General features: G+C 38.9%; 1 protein-coding gene across 12 annotated transcripts in view; it reads right to left on the reverse strand.

Moving 5' to 3' along the window:
- Window positions 1-20350, reverse strand: part of LIMCH1 (LIM and calponin homology domains 1) — a 344933-nt gene that overhangs the window by 81330 nt on the left and 243253 nt on the right. For 7 of the 12 annotated variants that reach the window (XM_058430309.1, XM_058430308.1, XM_032135896.2 and 4 more), the window contains exons 4-7: window positions 20050-20156; window positions 14865-14895; window positions 12705-12815; window positions 5072-5267 (exon numbers count right to left, since the gene is read on the reverse strand). In XM_058430309.1, the coding sequence (XP_058286292.1) occupies window positions 5072-5267; window positions 12705-12815; window positions 14865-14895; window positions 20050-20156 (445 nt within the window). Of the gene's footprint in view, window positions 1-5071; window positions 5268-5628; window positions 6956-12704; window positions 12816-14864; window positions 14896-20049; window positions 20157-20350 lie in introns of those variants that run through there. The other 5 variants (XM_058430311.1, XM_032135898.2, XM_032135899.2 and 2 more) reach the window with 2 other exon arrangements.

Genomic DNA, 20350 nt, shown 5'->3' on the forward strand with positions numbered 1-20350 from the left:
TCAAGTTGTTCCTCTGCGTGGGAGCTCTTCCTGGTTCCCACAGCTGGAGGCAATCTGTTCTTCCTGTGAACCCTATGCCCCCATGATCTTACCTTTTCTTCTGGCACATTACACTTTCTACCCTGTACTTTGAGAATAAGGGCTTTATAGTTTTTATAGTTATTATGCCATTGCCTTTGTACACAGTGGGCATCCTTAGATTATCTGATGAATAAAAGAGTTGGTTTGGCTTAGAGTGTTTTAGACAATGCAAAGGAATTCAATGTTCCCAACATTGGCCATTTGTTGGACAAAAGCCCCAATAATTATATTGCATTCTTGTTTCCTGACTCTCATCTTATTAGATTTCTAGGATCTAGTAGTATGAAGCCATCATTCCAACAAACACTGCCATATAAGCAGCCACCATTTCAATGCTGGTTGAAAACAATCAATGACAGCATTACAAGATTATTCAACTATGTTGGTAACAAATAAAATATATACCTATTTACTCTTAAGAAAAGAGCCTTAAACTAAGAGCCAGGAGATGTGGCATCCTGGCGGAGAAGGTTGGTGTTAAGTCAGAGCCACTTCCTTTTGAGTTCTGCTGCTCATTAGCCATGAGACTTTACATATGTTACATCAGCACTTTAAGCCTCAGTTTCCCAATTTATAAAATGAGGATAATAATATCCCTACTTCACAGCTGTTGGAAGAACCAGATACATATAAAACTATTGGTACAGTGCTTGGGGCAGAGTAAGTGCTTAATAGATGCTGGCTACTCTTTATGTCACAATAGTTCTGGATCTGTCAGAAATGAGCTGGGGCTCCGAGGGTTGTCTCTAACACACTTGACTGTCCTTTTCTGTAAAATAGAAATAAAATGATTTGCCCCGGAGGTTAAATGATATAATGGCTTTTAAAAGACTGTAAACGTTAAAGGCATTGACCATAAACAAGTTGTTCATTGTTGCAGATGAAATATTCAGTTTATGAATTATTCATGCCACATGCTTTCAGTCCTCCTTCTGAAGTTTTGACCATTTCATTACTTATTAGTACAGTATTTGACTCACAATTTAGCTCCTTTCCACCTGGTCTTTAAACAAGTATATCTGTCTCAGTATCATAATGAAACGTTTAGAGCCCCCTGTGAATTGCTTTATAAGCAAATACTAACACTACCTTACTAAACTCTTAAATTTGTTTCCCCATTTGATACTACCCCATTTTATAAAGGTGGGTACAGAGGCTCAGAGACACTGTAGGAACCCCTGCTGCAGGGCTGGTTAGTGACAGTTCTGAAACTCTACTTTCTGTTCTCTTGACTCCCAAAGTTCTTTCCTCTGTGACATACCTGTCTTGGGAAAATGTCCCCTGATAAAAGTGTTCTGATTACGAGAAGTGCTGCACTTTGTAGAACAAATAAAGCAAATGATTCTTCAATCAACTATGAAAGCTTAGTGATGGATTAGAGTTGTCTCAGGTCCCTCAATTCTAAAATCCTATAATCTATGAATCCCATTTGTGTATAGTATCTATACACACACATATATAGATATAGATATCTATTTATATTATCTATGATATACTGAGTGAAAGTCGCCAAATATGTTGTCTAACAACATAAGCAAATCACTTTTTCCCCCAGTTATTCTTCGGTGAATGTCTCAGACACTTCAAGAAATATTAGCCTTGCAAATGCTCCAGGACAGAGTAGCTCAGTTGAAAGAAGTATAGGTTTATGGATTTAGAGACCAGGGTCTAAAATTTCAGCTCTACCACCTACTAGCTGTGTGACCCTGGGACACTTAAATCTTCTATACTTCAGGGTCCTCATGGGATACATGGAGGTGATAACACAGGTATCACATGTTGTCACAAGAATTAAATGAGATGACATAAAGCACCTAGGAGGTGGCCGGCCCAGTATACCCTTGGGAACTGTCAGAGTCTTCTTTTGAGGCTGACACCTCAAAAGTTTTGACTTCGCTTCTCCCTGTGAACATGGAAATTTACTAAGGTGGCTTCTCCATATATGTCCAGAGTTAGGAGAATGTAATCTAGCATGTGATGATGTTGTTCTTTATTTTATTTATTTATTTATTTATTTTTTGAGATGGAGTTTCACTCTTGTTGTCCAGTCTGGAGTGCAATGGCGTGATCTCGGCTCACTGCAACCTCCGCCTGCCAGGTTCAAGTGATTCTCCTGCCTCAGCCTCCTGAGTAGCTGGAATTACAGGTGCCCACCACCATGCCCAGCTAATTTTTTGTATTTTTAGTAGAGATGGGGTTTCACCATGTTGGCCAGGCTGGTCTTGAACTCCTGACTTCAGGTGATCCGCTCCCCTCGGCCTCCCGAAGTGCTGGGATTATAGGCGTGAGCCACTGTGCCTGGCCAATGATGTTCTTTTTATCAAAGTCTGATTCTTCCTTTCCATGGGTCTACATTTTTCTCTCAGTAACTGGAGGTCTTTCTTTTTTTTTAATGTATCTTTGCCATACACATCCCCAACCCTTCGCTTTTTAATCTTCCTATAGCACTTTGATTTCTCTCATTACTTGTTTCCCTCCCTCAGCACATCTTTGATATAAAACATTAGACTGTTCATTTAACCTAATGCATATTTACAAAATATGTTCTTAATTTTGAAAACATCTGGGTAGAGGGTTTTGTTATTTCCTCTTCAATGAAGCCCATTAAGTGGACTCATAAGAGTGCTATTAATGCTGGGGGAGAAATTGGGCACCTGTCTAGCAAGACAGATTGGTTGAATGAACCCTGGGATCTACGGCACCCTACCAGGTAGCTCTGTGTGTCCAACCCACAGAATCATGATCCTTCTTGTGAGTATGGCCCTTGATTATCTTTATTGAACGAATTAGTGGGAGTGGATAATAATAAAATGAAAGATGTCTACATTGGCCCAACATAGAGTTGAATAATTTCATGGTAAGATGTTCCCCAATTGATTGTGAGTCCTAGGAAATAAATTCTCAAGACTTAAAACAAGTTTTTTCAAATTTGGAAGTGTTTATTAGGACTAGCAATCTTCTTAATTAGCACCATTTAAAAACATACTATAAACGCTTATGAAACCCAACATCTATTTGGCTAAAATTATACTACATTTTAAATGGCAGATTAATACATGTGTTGTTTTTCTTTAAGAATCTCATTAGGTCTTGATTAGTTTACAAGAACATAAGCCTTAAGGTGTCGGGTTGATTGGTAAAATCTGTGTATAAGAAGCTCTTTCATGGATGGTGTTTGTGAAGCTCTAATTTCATGTTTTTTTGGATGGAGAAAACATTCATAAAAACACTCTAGCTTATCAATTTTAATTGCTGCAAACTAAATTGTACTTCATATATTAGTATGATATTAGTAATCACCACCTCCAATCCTTCAAGATGTGATTGGTTTAAACTTTGAACGCCCCAAAGCTGGTAATGATAAATAATGATAATCCACATTACCAGTTAAGAAAAAAACAGGATGAAGAAAATGCAATAACTTAAAACAACTAATCAAAATAATATGTATGAAATCGTTTGGTTAAGATATGTTTTGGAAAAAGTAAATCTACTCTTTGGTTATGTTAAAACTCAGTTAGATTGTGAACTTGGTATTTAACTTCTAATAGTGTGGGGGGCACTTAAGATGACATATAACATTTTAGAAACGCTTTGCAAGAGGCTCACAATGCACCCTGGAATTCTTTAGGAGTCGCATACTATGTGGCCCCAAGGTTAAACTATTTGCTGGAAAGTTTAAGTCCTAAACAAAAGCATTAGTTGCAGTCATTCCAGAATAAAACATCTATTAGGCAAAGAGAAAGAAGTGTGGGTAAATTAAGCTTACGAGCATAGATTCTGCATTCACACTTCTTAAAGCTAACGTTGTTATGCTACTTTCTGACAGTGATTTTTTTTGTAACTTGTAAATGTTGAGATGATTACTTAACTTCTCAAAGGCTCATTGGTGAAGTAAGGATAAGCAGTGTCTCACAGCTCCGTGGGAGTGTTGAATGAGATACTGAGTGAGTATCTCTAAAATCTCAGCTGAGGACTAAATGAAATACTGTGTACCAAGGAATTAACTTAGATCCTGGACACATTAAATAGTCAAGTATTTTCGTAACAGAATTTTATAGCTGGAAGTGATCTTTTAGCTACAAAAGATAATTCTGATCTCAGAGTAGGCTTAAGATATATTAGCTAGATATAGTAGCATCAACCAAGCAATACATTAAAAAAAGAAACAATTTAAAAATTCCCCACCAGCCCTCATGTTTTTCTGCAAGTTTATATATGCAGAATACGTAGAACCAAACCATCTTTCCTTCTAAAAGTACAAAGGCACAAGATAAGTAAGACAAATAGCTTCTGAAAAATAGGCATTACGTGTATATCAAGTTACATGATCACACATTTTTGTAAAGAAAAATGATCATTTCTTCCAAGTGATATAAAACCCATAGGGTTTAAATCAATCCCAGCTTCAGAACAAGCAGGCAGCCTGGGTTGTGCACTATACATTAACGGCCACCTGCATTGTGCTAGCTATACCAGTCAGGTATCATAAGCATCAAACAGATTGCCAAAAAATATGCCAATTAAAGTTGCACAATCCAGGCTTCAGAACTTTCTAAGTGTGTGCAGTTCATTTCCAGTTTACTGGAAGTTGATCCATTTTCACTTATATAGTGTGGTACTCACTCAAACATTTCCCTTCCTCATGCCCAGAGTATATAAACCTCCAGCACACTTTATGAGCTAATGGTCTGCACAGTGTCTTGATTCACTGAGTCCAAGGGAGGAATGATGTAACACATTTTCCAACAGAAGATATGCTCACTGAGGCAGTGCTCAAATAAACTCCTGGCAAAGCCAACCAAAATTCTAAGGACCATGAAAAACAACATTCAAAGACTTCTTTTTTCTGCCAGTTTATAGAATTACTAAGTTCCAGCAAGGTGGATATGGAGCCTGCTTTCCCAGTGCCCAACCCTCTGCCAGGCGCAGTGCAGCCCCTGCAAATGTTTAATTCCAAGATGGAAAGTTTATTAAGACTCCAACCTACCATCGCTGCTTCCCCTGAGGACTACATCTGGTGAAGGCGTCTGCCGAGAGCGAGAGCCAAAGGAATCCAGGCTGTCGAAGGAATCATCTCTGCCGTGGCGAGGAGGAGAGAGGGAGTCGCTGCGCTCGGAATCCCAACAGTCGATATAGCCACTGTCTCGGATACTGCGTTTAGGACTTTCAATGTCATCAGTCTCCTGTCCGAAAAGAAAATCAAAGGGTTACAGACATAATTCTAGCCTACACTATCAGGAAGATGGGTCTCCAGTGGTCTCCAAAAAAACCCCTGCATATCACATCAGAATGGGAAGGTTGTGGCAACCAGTTACAGGATCAATCATCTTTCAAAAGTCCTGGAGACTCCTTTGCTGCAACTTTCCCAATCAGAAAATCATGCACAACGTTTTTTTAAAAAATCCCCAAATAACTCATATTTCCTAGTTTTTTTTTTTTTTTTTTTTAAGAGTAGAGAAAGAATTAGAAGAAAGGATCACAAAGTTTGGATTCACAACAGTGCAATGATAGTTCAAAACAAAAACGAAAAACCAAAACCTTAACCTTGACTTGTCTTTCGGAATCCATAACTGCATGTCTGTCCTGGGAATGAGCCCCTGGTTTAGCTGTGCAACTTTTGCTCCTGTTTATACTATCTGGCAAATACAGGCAGCATTTGTCTTTGCTGCAGAATCAGTTCTGTAAAATCCTGGAGCAGCACGCGTTCATCTCCTGCTACCTTGAAGGGAAATTCCTGCTCTGAAAGGGAGCTGTCTTTCTGAGGCAAAAAGTTAAAAAAAAAAAAAAAGGCAATGAAAAATATGCAAAACGCTTTTCCTGATGCCTCAGAAGAATCCAGGCATGCTCTTGCTCTCAGCCAGCTCTTGGCGCTGGGGGAGCTGAAAGCACTTGTGGCTGACCCACATGTTCAGAACAGGGAGAACAATGGCTGTCTTTGACAGCCTGTGATTATAAATTCTTTCCAGCACAAGCAGCACATACTAAAACACTGAAACTCCAGCAGAAGAAAGGTCAGTCAAAGCCATCCTCACCCTCGTATTATAATAAAAGCCTTGTTCCCGCCAGTGTCTTAGCATTAATTACAACAGTCCAGGCTGACTAAAACAAAAATAACTCTGGTCACTCAAAGATAAACCTCAATTTAATATCATCCAGACTGTCGCTTAAAATTAGGACCATGGATAACACTGGCAGAGAGACATGTTCTCATCCGCAAAGACTGGAATGCCACACTGTAGATTCCCTGGGATGCTCGCGAAAGTCTCCTCTGCATTCCCAATAGAAAGGAAAAATAAATATTCTTCATGTTAGCACTTTTGGAAACTGGTCTAAACTGTCTAGGATGCCCATGGGAGCCAATGCCTTTGCAGGAAGTGCCTTTGCTGGCTGCTTCTATCAATTATATCCTGAGCCTCTGACATACTCCGCAGCAGGAGGCCCTTTGGCAGGGACAGAGTGGCTGTAATTTACAAGACACACACAGCTTTGCATCGAGAGAAGGGAGTGGGCAAGGGGACAAGGGCAGGACTGAGAGGAGTACCCTGCAGCCTCCAGACAGAGGACTGATTAATGCCCTGAAGAATAGGTTGTCAAATGGCCTGGGTGAGTAGAGCCGGCATGACCTTCCAGAGGAAGGCAGAAATTCCAGTTATGGAAATTAAGGTAGCTTACTCTTAGGTCAAAAGTTAACCAGGACTTGAACAAAAGCCAGGCCTGACTAGCTGGAAAAGGAAGAACTTATGACTCACTGAAAATTATAGACCCAAATTGTATATGGTTTCATATTTAATTTCTTTGGAAATGCAAGTAATTATCTTGGATTATTTACCTACTGAGAATAGGCCAAATGGCTAAAAACAAAGGTCACTTTCATTGAACACTTATTATGTGTCTGCAGCTATACTTGATGCTTTTTGCATGTTATGTTACTTAATCCTCACAACCACTCATCCTACAACATGGTTAGCATTATCCCTATTTTAGAGAAGAGAAAAATAAGAATCAGAGAGGTTAAGTAACTTGACTGAGGTCACACAGTTAGTGGCAAAGCTGTGATTCTAACATAGGACTCTGTCTCCAAATCCCAAACGGTATAGCTGAAAATATTTGATCATCTTTGGTACAGTTACAGTTCCACCATCAGCATCTTCTCTACTACTAGACACTTACTGCCTCCTTATTCTGTAGATGATGCTAACCTGGATTATGATCCTCAGCTAAATGCTATTATGACTAGATCACAAAACTATAAATACAGTTATGTGTTGCTGAATGACAGGGATATGTCATTAGGTGATTTCATTGTTGTGCAAACATCATAGTGTGTACTCACACAAACCTAGATGGCCGATCCTACTACACACCTAGGCTATATGTACAGCTCATTGTTCCTATGCTGCAAAGCTGTACAGCATGTGATTGTACTGAATATTGTAGGTAACTGCAACACAATGGTATTTGTGCATCTACACATACCTAAACATAGAAAACATACAGTAAAAATGTGCTACAGATTGAGTCTCCATTATCCAAATGCTTGGGACCAAAAGCTTTCAGGATTTGACTTTTTTGGATTTGGAAATATCTACATTACACTTAGCAGTTCAGCATCATCCCAAATTCGAAAATCCAAAATCCAAAATGTTCCAGTGAGCACTTCCTTTCAGAGTCATGTCTTTGCTCAAAAGTTTTGGATTTTGGAGCATTTCAGATTTCAGATTTTCAGATTAGGGATATTCAACCTGAATTTTAATTTTCTAGGACCACTGTGTATATGCTGTCCACTGTTGACTGAAATGTTATATGGAGCACGATTAGTGCAAAAGAGAGGGAGTTTAGGGTAATGGTTAAGAGAATGGTCCCCGAATCCCGACTGGCTGGGTTTAAATATTGGCTCCACCCCTTGCCAGCTGTGACCTCAGGCAAGTTATTTCATTTCTCCAGACCTCAGTTTTCTCATCTGTAAAATGGGACTAATAATAACGCCTATCTCAGAGTTGCTGGGAGGGTTAAATGTGTTCATATATGGAAAGTATTCAGAAAAATGCCTATTACAGAACAAGTACTCTAAAAGTGTCAGCTATAGTTATAATTACTACAATTTATTCTCTCAAGTAGGTAAATTTCAATATATACAAATCATAAAACATTTATAAATGTAGCTAAGGATACAACTTTCCACACATCCTGATACTCCTCTATCTCTTTCTTCACTTATATCCCATGTCTAGATGTCTTGAGCCTAATTTACCATCAGGGAAGGCAGACACTCAGGGAGCTGGACCGCTGGTCACATCTGGAAGTGACACAACTACAAGCTCCTTGGTGCAGCCATTACACAACTGGGCTTTCAAGAAAATAATATCAGAAAGGCTCCCCACAGGCCCACATGTCTTCCCCACCCTCACCCTACAAACCACAGGAGAAGAAAGGGGAAAGTCGACATGCCTCTTGGAGCGTTAGCTGCTTTCTCACAGCTAGTTATGGGAAGGAAAAACAGAAAGGCTGTTATATTCATGGCTGTGTAGAAAGCCAAGAATCAAACCTTGGACCAAGTGCAAGAGCTGGGAGCCGAATGGCATGGCCAGTTTGAACAGTGAAAACCAGGCCACCCAGGGCTGTGCTTGGCCAAGCTCATCCCTAGGAAGCTCAGAATGAAGTGACAGGCTGGCTCTTCAGCCAGAAATAAAAATGAGGATATCAGCTGGATGGACAATTCCATTGGTTCCCATCAAGTCACCATATCTCATTTTCTGGTCACTTAAAGTGAAGCTTCTGATGGCGAGTAGAATATATAAACCAACAGAGACTAGCACATCTACATTCTCCTTTCTTGGGCTCTAATTAACATTGTCTCTGCTTTTCATCTAGAATCTGTCCCTTGTGCTAACTGCTACTGAGTTATTCTAGTTAAAGTATGTTAATGAAGGGGACAGAACTACTAGCTTCATGAAATTTTGGGATTATTTTACTTATCTTCCTCCTATCCCCCTTTCTCAGACATAACAAGAACCAGCTAAGACTGGTGGATGACTTAATAGTTTCTGAGAAACTCCAGATGCTTCTCTTTTACCGCTCAACATTTTCTGCTCCCTTTGTGATTTGTAAGGTGGCTCACCCTGATCTAGAGGGCTTTAGGGTTCTACTTTTCCAGCCTGCTCAGCCACTCTCCACCCACCACCCTCTGGTTGTGGAAGCTGTTCATTCCACAAGTATCTACTGAGCATCTTCTGTGTGACAGGCACTGTTCTGGTTCACAACATTCCAGGAAAATCAACAAATACCCTGCCTTCATGGGCCTTAAATTCCAGTAGAGAAGACAAAAAATACACAGAAAAACACAAATGAATACAAAGTTGGATGATAAGTATCATGAAAAAAACGTAAGGTGGGTTGAGGGACTAGAAATTGAGATGGTTGCACTTTTAGGCAGAGATCTTGCATCTGCCTGCTCACCATGCTCCCTCCCCTTTTCCCTTTCTTCCTGTAACACCCCTCACCCCATGAAACAGGAGTAGCCTGGGCCAGTCATGGTATCACTTGCCCCTGATCACAGTGACTGCTTCAAGAATAAGGTCCACATGGGGCCAGGGTACATTACTAGGAATTTTACACCTGGGGCCAGGGGAAAGAATTCCCTTGCTTTTCTGGGCAAGGAGCTAGAAGCAAGTAATCCTGGGGATGATAATGGCCACGCTCCCTGTTATAAGGGAATGTTTGCCTATAGGAAGAAAGAATGAGTTTAAGGAGAGATAAGAGATGAGAGAAAGATCCTGAAATCTCCAGGGCCACCCTCGTCCCCATGGGTGTCCCTTCCATCTTAATATTCTGGTAGTAAATCCTCTTTGTTCAGCTGAAGTGCCACTTCCTTTGGAAGGACTTTTCTGACATATCTAGTCTCAGTGAAAGGCCACTGTCACTATGATTTCAGAGATCCTTTAAAAAAAAAAATACAGCAGTAGCAGCAATCTATGAATACCTACTACATGCCAGACTTTATGCCAAGGGCTCTCTCTACCTGGATCACCTTTACTACAGAACTTAACAAGTTGCACCCTAGTGAATCATTTTTATGCACATTTCACCCACTAGAAAAATGAATATAAAAATTTGTGGATAATCTCCTTTGTGAAAGAAAAAAGGTTAATTTCAAATTTATTTCAGCCTGCATATGTGCAGAAGAGATTACAGTTGCCCTCAATATCTGCTCTCCTAATAAAAATGCCTACAGTTTTTAGCTGAAATAAAGTCTACTTTTCCCAAGTCTTTGCTTGCAGCTAGGTACGGGTGCATGACCAAGTTCAAGTCTGTAAGATGTACGTATGTGTGTAGAGTGTAATTTCCCAGAGGTGTGTTTAAAGGGAGAGCATGGAATCTTCTCCCCGCCATTCCTCCTTTCTCTTGGCTGAATGTGGACATGATGGCTAAAGCCTGAACAGCTATCTTGGATCAGCAGGTGAACAGCCATGGGTTGAGAATGTTGGTACAAAAAGACAAAGAAGCTTGGGCCTTCTGTTGGTGAAAAGACATGGAACCCCACATCAGCCCTGGACTGCTCATGTCCATGTCTCGTTTATGTGAATTAGAAATAAAATTGTTGTCTTATTTTATCTGTTATTTTGAGGCTTTTGTGTTTCCCCGCTGAACCCAATCCTAACTGACAAAATGAGATTATTTATATTACATATAAAACTAGTATTTCCAGGTGCTTGGATAGTCCAGTGAAGTTCAAGTCATTTTCTCTCTAGATGGAGATATGGCAGTATCATGGCTGGCCATTTTTGCTAAGAGTCATGTATCCAGGGATACTACTTACTCCACCATGTCCTGTGATGTTATCTACATTCAACAAAAAGGGTAACAGCTGTTAACAACAGGTTATTTTACAGCAGTTGAAGAAACTACTGTAGAAAGAGAAGCTAGGAGAGTTGAAGAAACCAATAGCTGCTCAGATTCTACAGGAGCTGGATTAGTAGTAAGAAATGTCAATCATGAGAATAAATCAGATTCCAACAGAATCTGGCAGGGGAACTGTGAGACAGAGCTTGATGACCCATCTATTATTATTCAAGTTCAAATTTAATATAAAAACAATAAACATTTAGACTTCTCAAATCTAGACTGGATGTTAGATGAGAAATTAAAGGGCAAATAAGAGGTGAGACTGAGAAGCAATGAGTTGTGCTTCATTGTGTGTCTGTGTTTATTTTATTTTTAAAGGAATTCAGCTTAAAGTACTTTGTGTATGTGCGTTATGACCAATGTGAAAGCTTTGGCCATTTATAAATACATGAGCCAGACTGGACTTAGCCAAATGTGAAGAACTATCAGGACCATTAGCTTTAATTTAAGGAAAGGAAAATAAATGTTTAGAAAATTGAAACCAATTCTTGCTTTCAGTATTAAAAGAAAAATTGCAAGGAACTGAATGTTTCTAGTTCATTTATTTTGCATGCTAGAGAAATGAGGAAGAGTAAGGCCTCAATTATTTGTCCTCTAATGTGGACTTTATCCAAAATGCCTGGAGGGGCCGGGTGTGGTGGCTCACATTTGCAATCTCAGCACTTTGGGAGGCCAAGGTGGGTGGATCACCTGAGGTCAGGAGTTCAAGACCAGCCTGACCAACATGATGAAACCCTATCTCCACTAAAAATACAAAAATTAGCCAGGCTTAGTAGTGGCTGTCTGTAATCCCAGCTACTCGGGAGGCTGAGGCAGGAGAATCACTTGAATCTGGGAGGCAGACATTGTAGTAAGCTGAGATCACACCACTGCACTCCAGCCTGGGTGACACAGCAAGAATCCATCTCAAAAAAATAAAAAAACTAAAAAAAGTGCATGGAGGTCCATTATAAATAAGCCTCACCTGTTCACCAAGGTGGGTTGGGAGGGCCTCTCCTGGGTAACACTATGTACTAGCCATTTGTATGAGTTGTATATTGCTGGGCCTTCAGATGAAACATTCAGTCAAGTACACATGAAACATCCAACTGTTTCCTTGACAAATCCCTACCTTAGGTCAGTCTTTTCTATACTCAAAGAAACAAATGAAGCTTTTAACAATGTATGAAATTTTTTCCAAATTCCTATGTCATTCAAAAACAGTGGCCATAACATGCACATGTTAGAGGAGAATGCATTTAATGTATCCCGGCTTGTCCAGAGTGTATGCCAAGGTAAGAGCTTGGCTCACATTACCTCACCCACACCAAGGCCCCAGTGGGTAAGCAAAATGCCCTTTAGCACAAAAGTGCAGAGCGAGTCTTCATTTTTGCATAATACTGCATTGTTTAATTCAAGCATTATTCCCCCAAGAAAACAAGCACTGAGCGTCTTGGCATACAAAGGCATATACTGACAGATTTAATTTGCTCTTTTGGAATTAAAAAGTTGGATGGAGCTCAGAACTCCTGTTCTCTGAAGGGTATGAAAGTGCAGGTAGGTGTGAGATGCATGAGGCAAAGATGTCATTGGTAAGACAAGTGATCGTTTCCTTGAGTGCATATCTTTAGCTCATACCATTCCACAACCCAGTACTCTAGTAATCTTAAAAACAAGCAAATGTGTAGCTTTCCCACCTTGTCTAACGCTTATGGGATAAAGAAGAAAAGCCAAGTTACCTTTCGCATCTGAGCCAACAATCCTTCAAACTCCTTCAGGTTTAGTGTTGTTCCGCTGTAGGATGTGCAGCTGTTTGCTGCTTTTCCCAGCCAGTAAATGGTAACTAATACCTGTGGAACAAAACGCACAAGAGCAGATTTTTCCCTCAAGAACGATGTTTAAACTAAGGAGTCAATAATGCACCACTAACAGGAAGGCAGGAAGGAAAGAGCTGATTTACATCGATTTTAAAAAACCACCACCCATGAGGTATCCATTAAATGTAAAATCACTTTAATAAGAACCCAGTGCCATGTCAGTCAACACAAACATGGTTCAGTAGTTAAAACGACTCCAGTGTTAGGGAAAGTTAGGTTGTGAGGAAATGATCTCTAAGACAGCAAGAAGGAAAAATCCACCAACGTTATTTTTTATGTAGTGAAGGTTTCACAATTAGGCAGCAACATTTTTCAAAAATGCTTTGGGATCTTTATCCAGAGAAGCAATGAAAGAGACTGTCAATTCCTTTTGAGAAAGGTGCTTTTGAAGGCCCATAATTTCTACTTGTGGGCACAGAGGTTCTGCTAAGGCCAATGGCAAAAAAAAAAAAAAAAAAAAAAAAAATCCCAAACAAGTGATAAAGGTTAATTAGTGGTTCCCAGCATAGGATCAACATAATATATCTAATTAAAGTCAAAAGAAAGCAGTGTCATGAAGAATATGATCTGCAGATACCTAGCTTTGGGGTATAGTTAGATTCCCATTAATCTGAGATGGGAAATTTTGAGCCTTGACAAGGCTTGCTACCAATTAAACAACTTTGGATATTTAAGAATGCCTATGAGTATTCAATGGTCTGAAGCTACGGTCCCAAGTTAATTTTGTTCTGTATTTCCGAAGAAACTGTCCACAAAAGCAAATCCTCTTTACATTCACTTCCCATGAAACCCAGCAGAGTCAGCTGAAGATGAGCTTCTTCGCACTGAATTACAGGGATCTGAGGCCCATGTAGAAGTTAAGATGAGTATTTTCTTTTCACATTCTGTCTTATTGCTTCAGCCAGGCTGGGAAGTACTTATTGTGCCTCCTTCTACTTGGTAGGCCAGAAAATGCTTCGGACAACATGATATAGTTACATGAGTCCAGCTGGCGACAGACCCAAAATATGGTTATGTGCACTGATGCTAAGAGGTGATTCTGTTTTCCACCTCTGTGGGAAAATTTTACTTCATGAATCCCTCGAAACTTCCAGAACATCTTTTTAAACTGATTGCTTACAAATAAATTTCCAGAGATTCAAATATCAGGACATTAACTAGGACCATAAAGTAACTAATGTGTGCTGAGAGTATGAGGCTATCTTAAAAGGTATAACGGGGGAATGGAAAATAGACTGCTGTGTTTTAGGTTAAAGGTTTTCTGATTTGTTTAAAATTTTATGATGAAAAATGGTGTATACTTCTAGTTTTATAGAGGAGGAAAAAGAAGGTAAGAATGAAAATGTCAATCATTTTTTACTATTTTTATTTCTATCATGGTCATTAATTATTCTATGAAATAGCACCTAGGAAAATTTTTTTAAAAAGAGGTTTCAGCCAATTTTAAAATTTTAGATGCGGAATGTAACTTCTTTCATTCCTCAGTCTAAACTGAAAATAAAACAGCGCTAACACACTTGCCTTTTGAAAATAAGATCTACAAAAAGTTCATTTTGGCAAGTACTAATAAAAGTGCAAAAGGTTAAAAGGAGAACAAAATACACAGAGTATAGGCCCATGGCAGTCAACACTATTCATATTATGCAGATCTTACCCTACAACAATTTGCCAAACTGCTTAATTTAATAATCCCATCTGTGCCTACAAATGGAAAGGGGCTAATGTTAGTATTGAGCCTGATCATTTTGTGTTTAAGAAACTGAATCATAAACAGAGCACAAGCTTTCACTTGTTTATTTCTGGATTGAGCACTTATCTAAATAAGAGAACCACTACCACCCCAGCCCAACACATACACAATTTACTATTTTTATTTCTATCATGGTCATTAATTATTCTATGAAATACACATATACTTTTTTCTAAGGACTTTTTCCAGCAAGGCATATGAGAAGCATTGAATTTAGCTAAATTTTATACTTGAACCATCAAAGATACAAGTTTGGAAGTTAAAACACTTACATTTTTCAGCTTCCTACTATAATCAAGGCTCCTAGTCAAGGAAAGGGAAAAGAAAATATTGTCAGAATAGCAGATTCTAAACTGTGACCTTTCCTTAAATGCCACTAAGATGTACTTGAAGCTAACATATATAATGAAATCAGAAGAATGTATTATTTTTTAAGGCTTAAGTTTTGTGATTTTGGGCACTGAATAAAGTTACTTAGAAAACAAAATGTAGAAGGACAAGGTGGGATTAAAGTTCCACAGTACGCTATAAAAAGATGATGCTTTATAATGTCTGGAAATAGAAAAAGTCCGATCAGAACTGGGACTGTTCATAGTTGTGTTCTAGAAGATTAACCATTGAAGATTCTGCCTTGATTATAGACCACTGTCAAACTGAAATCCGACTGCACTTCCAAAATCTTCATGCAAGTATTTTTAACACAGGTCTGAAACCTTATTTAATTAGACAGACCTGAAAATATGTGTTCAAGAAGCAGTCCTATCCAAATATTTGTTCTTTTCTGCTCTGGACATAAATTAGCACTGGGAATAAGCCATAAGCAGGAAAATATGCTTGTTATGTTCAAATATACACACATGCATGCTCAAATATGCACCCATGTTTACTCTCTAACTATAATCAAAAAAGCTACTTCGAAATATTCATACAATGAAATACAAGAGTTCCTGCAAAATTATTTCAAAGTTTTTTTAACACGTCAACAAATAAACACTAGAAAAAACAAACTGCACTTCTTTTTTCCACAGTAACTTCAGTGAGGGGGAAGGGAGTGTAAGTCTATCATATAAACCAGTCAAGAATTCCTTAAGGTATTTAGACCCTGATTACTTCATTGCAGCATACACTGACCTAAAGTACATATTAATGAATAAGTGGACCATTCTAAGTCCATTGAAATCTGAAGAAACTGGCTGGGCGCGGTGGCTCACGCTTGTAATCCCAGCACTTTGGGAGGCCGAGGCGGGCGGATCACGAGGTCAGGAGATCGAGACCACGGTGAAACCCTGTCTCTACTAAAAATACAAAAAATTAGCCGGGCGTGGTGGCGGGCGCCTGTAGTCCCAGCTACTCGGAGAGGCTGAGGCAGGAGAATGGCGTGAACCCGGGAGGTGGAGCTTGCAGTGAGCCGAGATTGTGCCGCTGCACTCCAGCCTGGGTGACAGAGCGAGACTCCGTCTCAAAAAAAAAAAAAAAAGAAATCTGAAGAAACAGAAAACAGGTAGTATACCATGGAAATAAACCCATCAACAAGGACTTAGATTGAAAGCATTGTCCAGTTTGGATTTGATTTAAAAAATGTTTTCATGTTTCTGTTTTTAATAGGAAAAAAATGGGATGTCCTTATCTGCTTGGATATCTGCTACGGTTTTTTTGTTGTTGTTGTTGTTTGTTTTGTTTGTTTGTTTGTTTTTTGAGACTGAGCCTCACTCTGTCGCCAGGCTGGAGTGTAGTGGTGCGATCTCGGCTCACTGCAACCCACACCTCCCTCGGTTCAAGCGATTCTCCTGCCTCAGCCTCCCGAATAGCTGGGACTACAGGCACGCGCCACCACGCCCAGCTAATTTTTGTATTTTTAGTAGAAATGGGGTTTCACCATGTTGGCCAGGATGGTCTCCATCTCCCGACCTCGTGATCTGCCCGCCTTGGCCTCCCAATCTGCTGGGGTTTTTAATTTAAGAAAGAAATTAGATTTTTAAAAATCTATAGAAGATTTGAAACTTTTATGGAAAACAAATTGAGAATAGGGAACATAAAGCTTTTTCTGCATTGATGATAAAAGTTCACTAAGACTGTAACCCAGTGCTAAAAATTATGCTTGGTACATAGCAGAAGCCCACAAAATATTTGTTGAATGACTCCCACCTATTATGTGGAAATACTTCCAAATTTTGACAGAGACACTCGGGAGCAATCGAGAGCCTGCGAACATTTTCATCCAGTTGCTTTGATTCCTTGGAATAATACTTGCTGTGTGCCTGTCTAGATTACACTTTCATTTCCCATCAAGGTTGTCTGGCATCCATTACAGGTAGAGTTCACTAAATTACACATGCAGTAATCACTTGCAGGCTTTTCCTTTTTTTTTTTTTTTGGTCTACTCAAGTTTCTTCTAAAAAATCACACACACACACACACACACACACACACACACCACACAAGAAAAACTGCCTATCATGAAAGCTAAATGAAAGAGTATTTTCTGAAACACAACTTCCAGAAAACCATCCAAAGCTCCTCTGTGGGATCTATCCCTATACCTTACTGCTTCTGCTAGTAATTGGTGGCAATGGGGTGCCTCTCTGTGTCTACAGATGTCCTGCTCAACTCTCAGAGGGACAACAGAGAAATATAGCGGTTCTACTTTAACTACATTAGTTTACAAAATCTACATATGTTACAAGCATTCCCTGCACAGTGCCAAATTAAACCAGCATCACTTATCAAAAATACATGAAATCCGATAGTTTATTCCATACTCTACTCCTTACTAAAACTAGAAACAACTTTCTATTTACTGTAAGTGAATTTATAGCATCATTTTATGATAAAATTCTTTATGTTCTTTGAAATACTCATACAGTAAAATGTTTTTTCTCTATAATGATTCTGAGTTCAACATCCTACCCTGCTTGGGGACTGCCATGCCCACCACACGTCCTTACACATTATCCTTCAACCACACCAGTTACTTTTCTTTCTTTTAAACATGAAGCTTGTCGTTCCTCTTCCCCTGCCTTTGTACCTGCTCTTTCTCTGTCCTGCATGCCCCACAGATCTTCCCACAGCCTGTTCTTCCTTCCTATTTGTGTCTCAGCCTCCAGTTAGTGCTCAGCTGAAATGCCAGCACTTCAGCGAAGCCACCCTCAACCACCTCGGGACTGGCCACTGTCTTTTGCTTCTCACTCCATTTTATTTTCTTCTCAGCACTTATCACTTCCTGCAATGATCTTCTTTGTTTACTTCTTTGCTTCTCGTTTCTTGACACTGGACTGTAAACTCCACATGAGCAGAAGACCTTGGCTATCTGAGTTCATTCTATTTCTCTAGTGATGAAAAGTATCTAACACATACAAGCTGCTCAGCAAACATTTGTTGAATGAATGAATGAAAAATGCCAGGGTCATGGGGGAATGTGATGGCAAAGTATTGCCTAAAGAAAATAAGAGTACTCAAGTGAAGGAAACATTAAAAAGAAAATGAGGAGAAGAAATACAAAAGGGGAGATAGATGGAAAGACAGGATTAAAAAGGGAGGGAAGGCAGAAGGAAGAAAAGGAGACAGAAAAAAAGAAGGAAAAATCGACAGGAAAACAAAAAGATGGTACAGTAACTAAGAAGGGACTGTATCCACGTGCCACTTGCCTAAGTGACATTTTCCCCTTTAGATTTCTTTCCATACCTTGATTTAAATCTCTTTTTCTTACAAGTCAGTTGTTCCATCTTCCCATATCTGCACTGAGCAAGCTTGACCTAGAATCATACCAGATGGAATATTCCATCCAGTTTCAATTTTTAGACAAAAATATGGGGCCTGCTGAAGAAGGGAGCTTAACCAGGGCTTCAGATCTAGTGAGCAGCAGACCTAGGGCTAGATCCTAATGTTCTTGATGCCCAGTTTTTTGTAGACAAGCAATAAAGGTGATATGAGTTCTGAATTTTTAAAACCAATCAAGCTCAGAATTCTGGTTTAGTAACATATTGATTTAAAGTGGCTCTAAAAAAAAAAAAAAGAATGCAGCTGCAGACACTTTCAAAGTGACCTTTCCTTCACCCTCCAAGCAATGTGTGTGTGACTAATTATTACCTATGAAGCTGCACAGTTACTATTGTTTCTGGTCACTTGCCACCCCGGTGAAACTATGAATGGGAGATGAGGCAGAACCGAAAACAATTTCCTAAAGTGAACAATGGTTTATATAGGATAGATTTAAGTACAACAATAAATGGAGCATGTGATGACCAAGACGAAGTTTAGTGCGGTTTCCATATTCAAATATCCTAATTTTTATTCTGTTATTTTTTCGCTTAGCTAAAATTTTTCCAAGAGAAGTTTTAAAGAATGGCATATTGACAACAGAAAAGTACTTTTAGATAATAGATCACCACTAACTCCCATATTCCCAGTCATGAATCATAAAATCCAATATAAACCCCAAATTTTATTTTATCCATTAGTTCTCATTTTTTTCCTATTTTTCCTCATCCTTTTTAAAAAATAAAAAATCAAGCAAATATTATAAAATCAAATAGTATAAAAAATCAAGCAAATAGTATAAAATCAAATAGTATAAAAATCAAGCAAATAGTATAAAAGCAAGCAAATGGTATAAAATTAACAGCTCTGAATTTTGGCTTCTCTCCCTTTTCTGTTCCTTCATGATAAAATGACTCCAAAAACAATCAAAAGAAGAAAAGTTACCAATTCACAGACCCTATCTATGTAACTATGTTTATTATTCAGGCATATCCATGTCAAACATTGTTTGGCTAAAGTGGAAAATGTTTCATATGAAATCAGTAGGATCTAAAGAACTTCTAAACTACAGGAAAGTTATCTCTGCCATCTCATACCCTGGTCACAAGCTATTTCTTTACACAAAGTACACTGCTGTCTCTTTTATTGTGACATTCTGCTCCAAGAATTATTTGGCCCAAACAGGGCTCATTAAGTAGATATAGTCAAAGTGCTAATGATCCATCTTCAAAGAACTTGATCACTGACACATATGAGAAGACAGTTACAAATGTAAATGAAGAAGCAAGTTCTCCATAATCTAATGCCTTCTTTGAGTAACAGAGTTCAGATCTGTTTACCTTCCAAGAGCCTACTCAAATGTCCAATTGGCACCAATAAAATTTTTTGTCTAACACGCTGATTCTGTGCCTATTTCTTTCTTGCCTCTCTGTTGATCTTTACTTAACATTTTTCTCCTCTTCAAAATTCAAACTCTATATGCAAGATTTTTGCATTCAAAAAATGATGTTTGATCAGAATGAAAGCTATGCACAGAGGGAAAGTCAATGTGAGTTGTTTTGAAAGTTGATTTTTACCTTCACATTTTTATTTTATTAAGCATAACCAATTCTCTGTCTCTTAGAACTTAAAACATCACCACAAAATTGCAAATCAAACTATAAAGGAGTTTCCCTTAAACATAAATCACGCTTTACTTACTTGACTGTTACTCTGTTGGATGTATCCTGGAGGTCACTCGGGTCAAAAAGTTGAGATTCTTTAAGGCCGAGCTCTTTACAACCTCTCAAGAATAAGATAATATTGTCCTAGAAGGAAAAAAAGAAATATAAGTCTATATTATCTTAGATTATCTTTATGAATCAGCCCCTCCCAAGTTGCTGTAGGGATATTGGTCACTAAGGCAGCTATGGTCAGGTCTAAAACATAGCTTGCGTAACAAATCATACTATGTTAGGAAATGCCAGATAAACAGACACTTCAAACCTCCAAACCCACAACC

The sequence above is a fragment of the Hylobates moloch genome, unplaced genomic scaffold (genome assembly GCF_009828535.3).
Source record: "Hylobates moloch isolate HMO894 unplaced genomic scaffold, HMol_V3 SCAFFOLD_17, whole genome shotgun sequence".
Taxonomy (NCBI): domain Eukaryota; kingdom Metazoa; phylum Chordata; class Mammalia; order Primates; family Hylobatidae; genus Hylobates; species Hylobates moloch.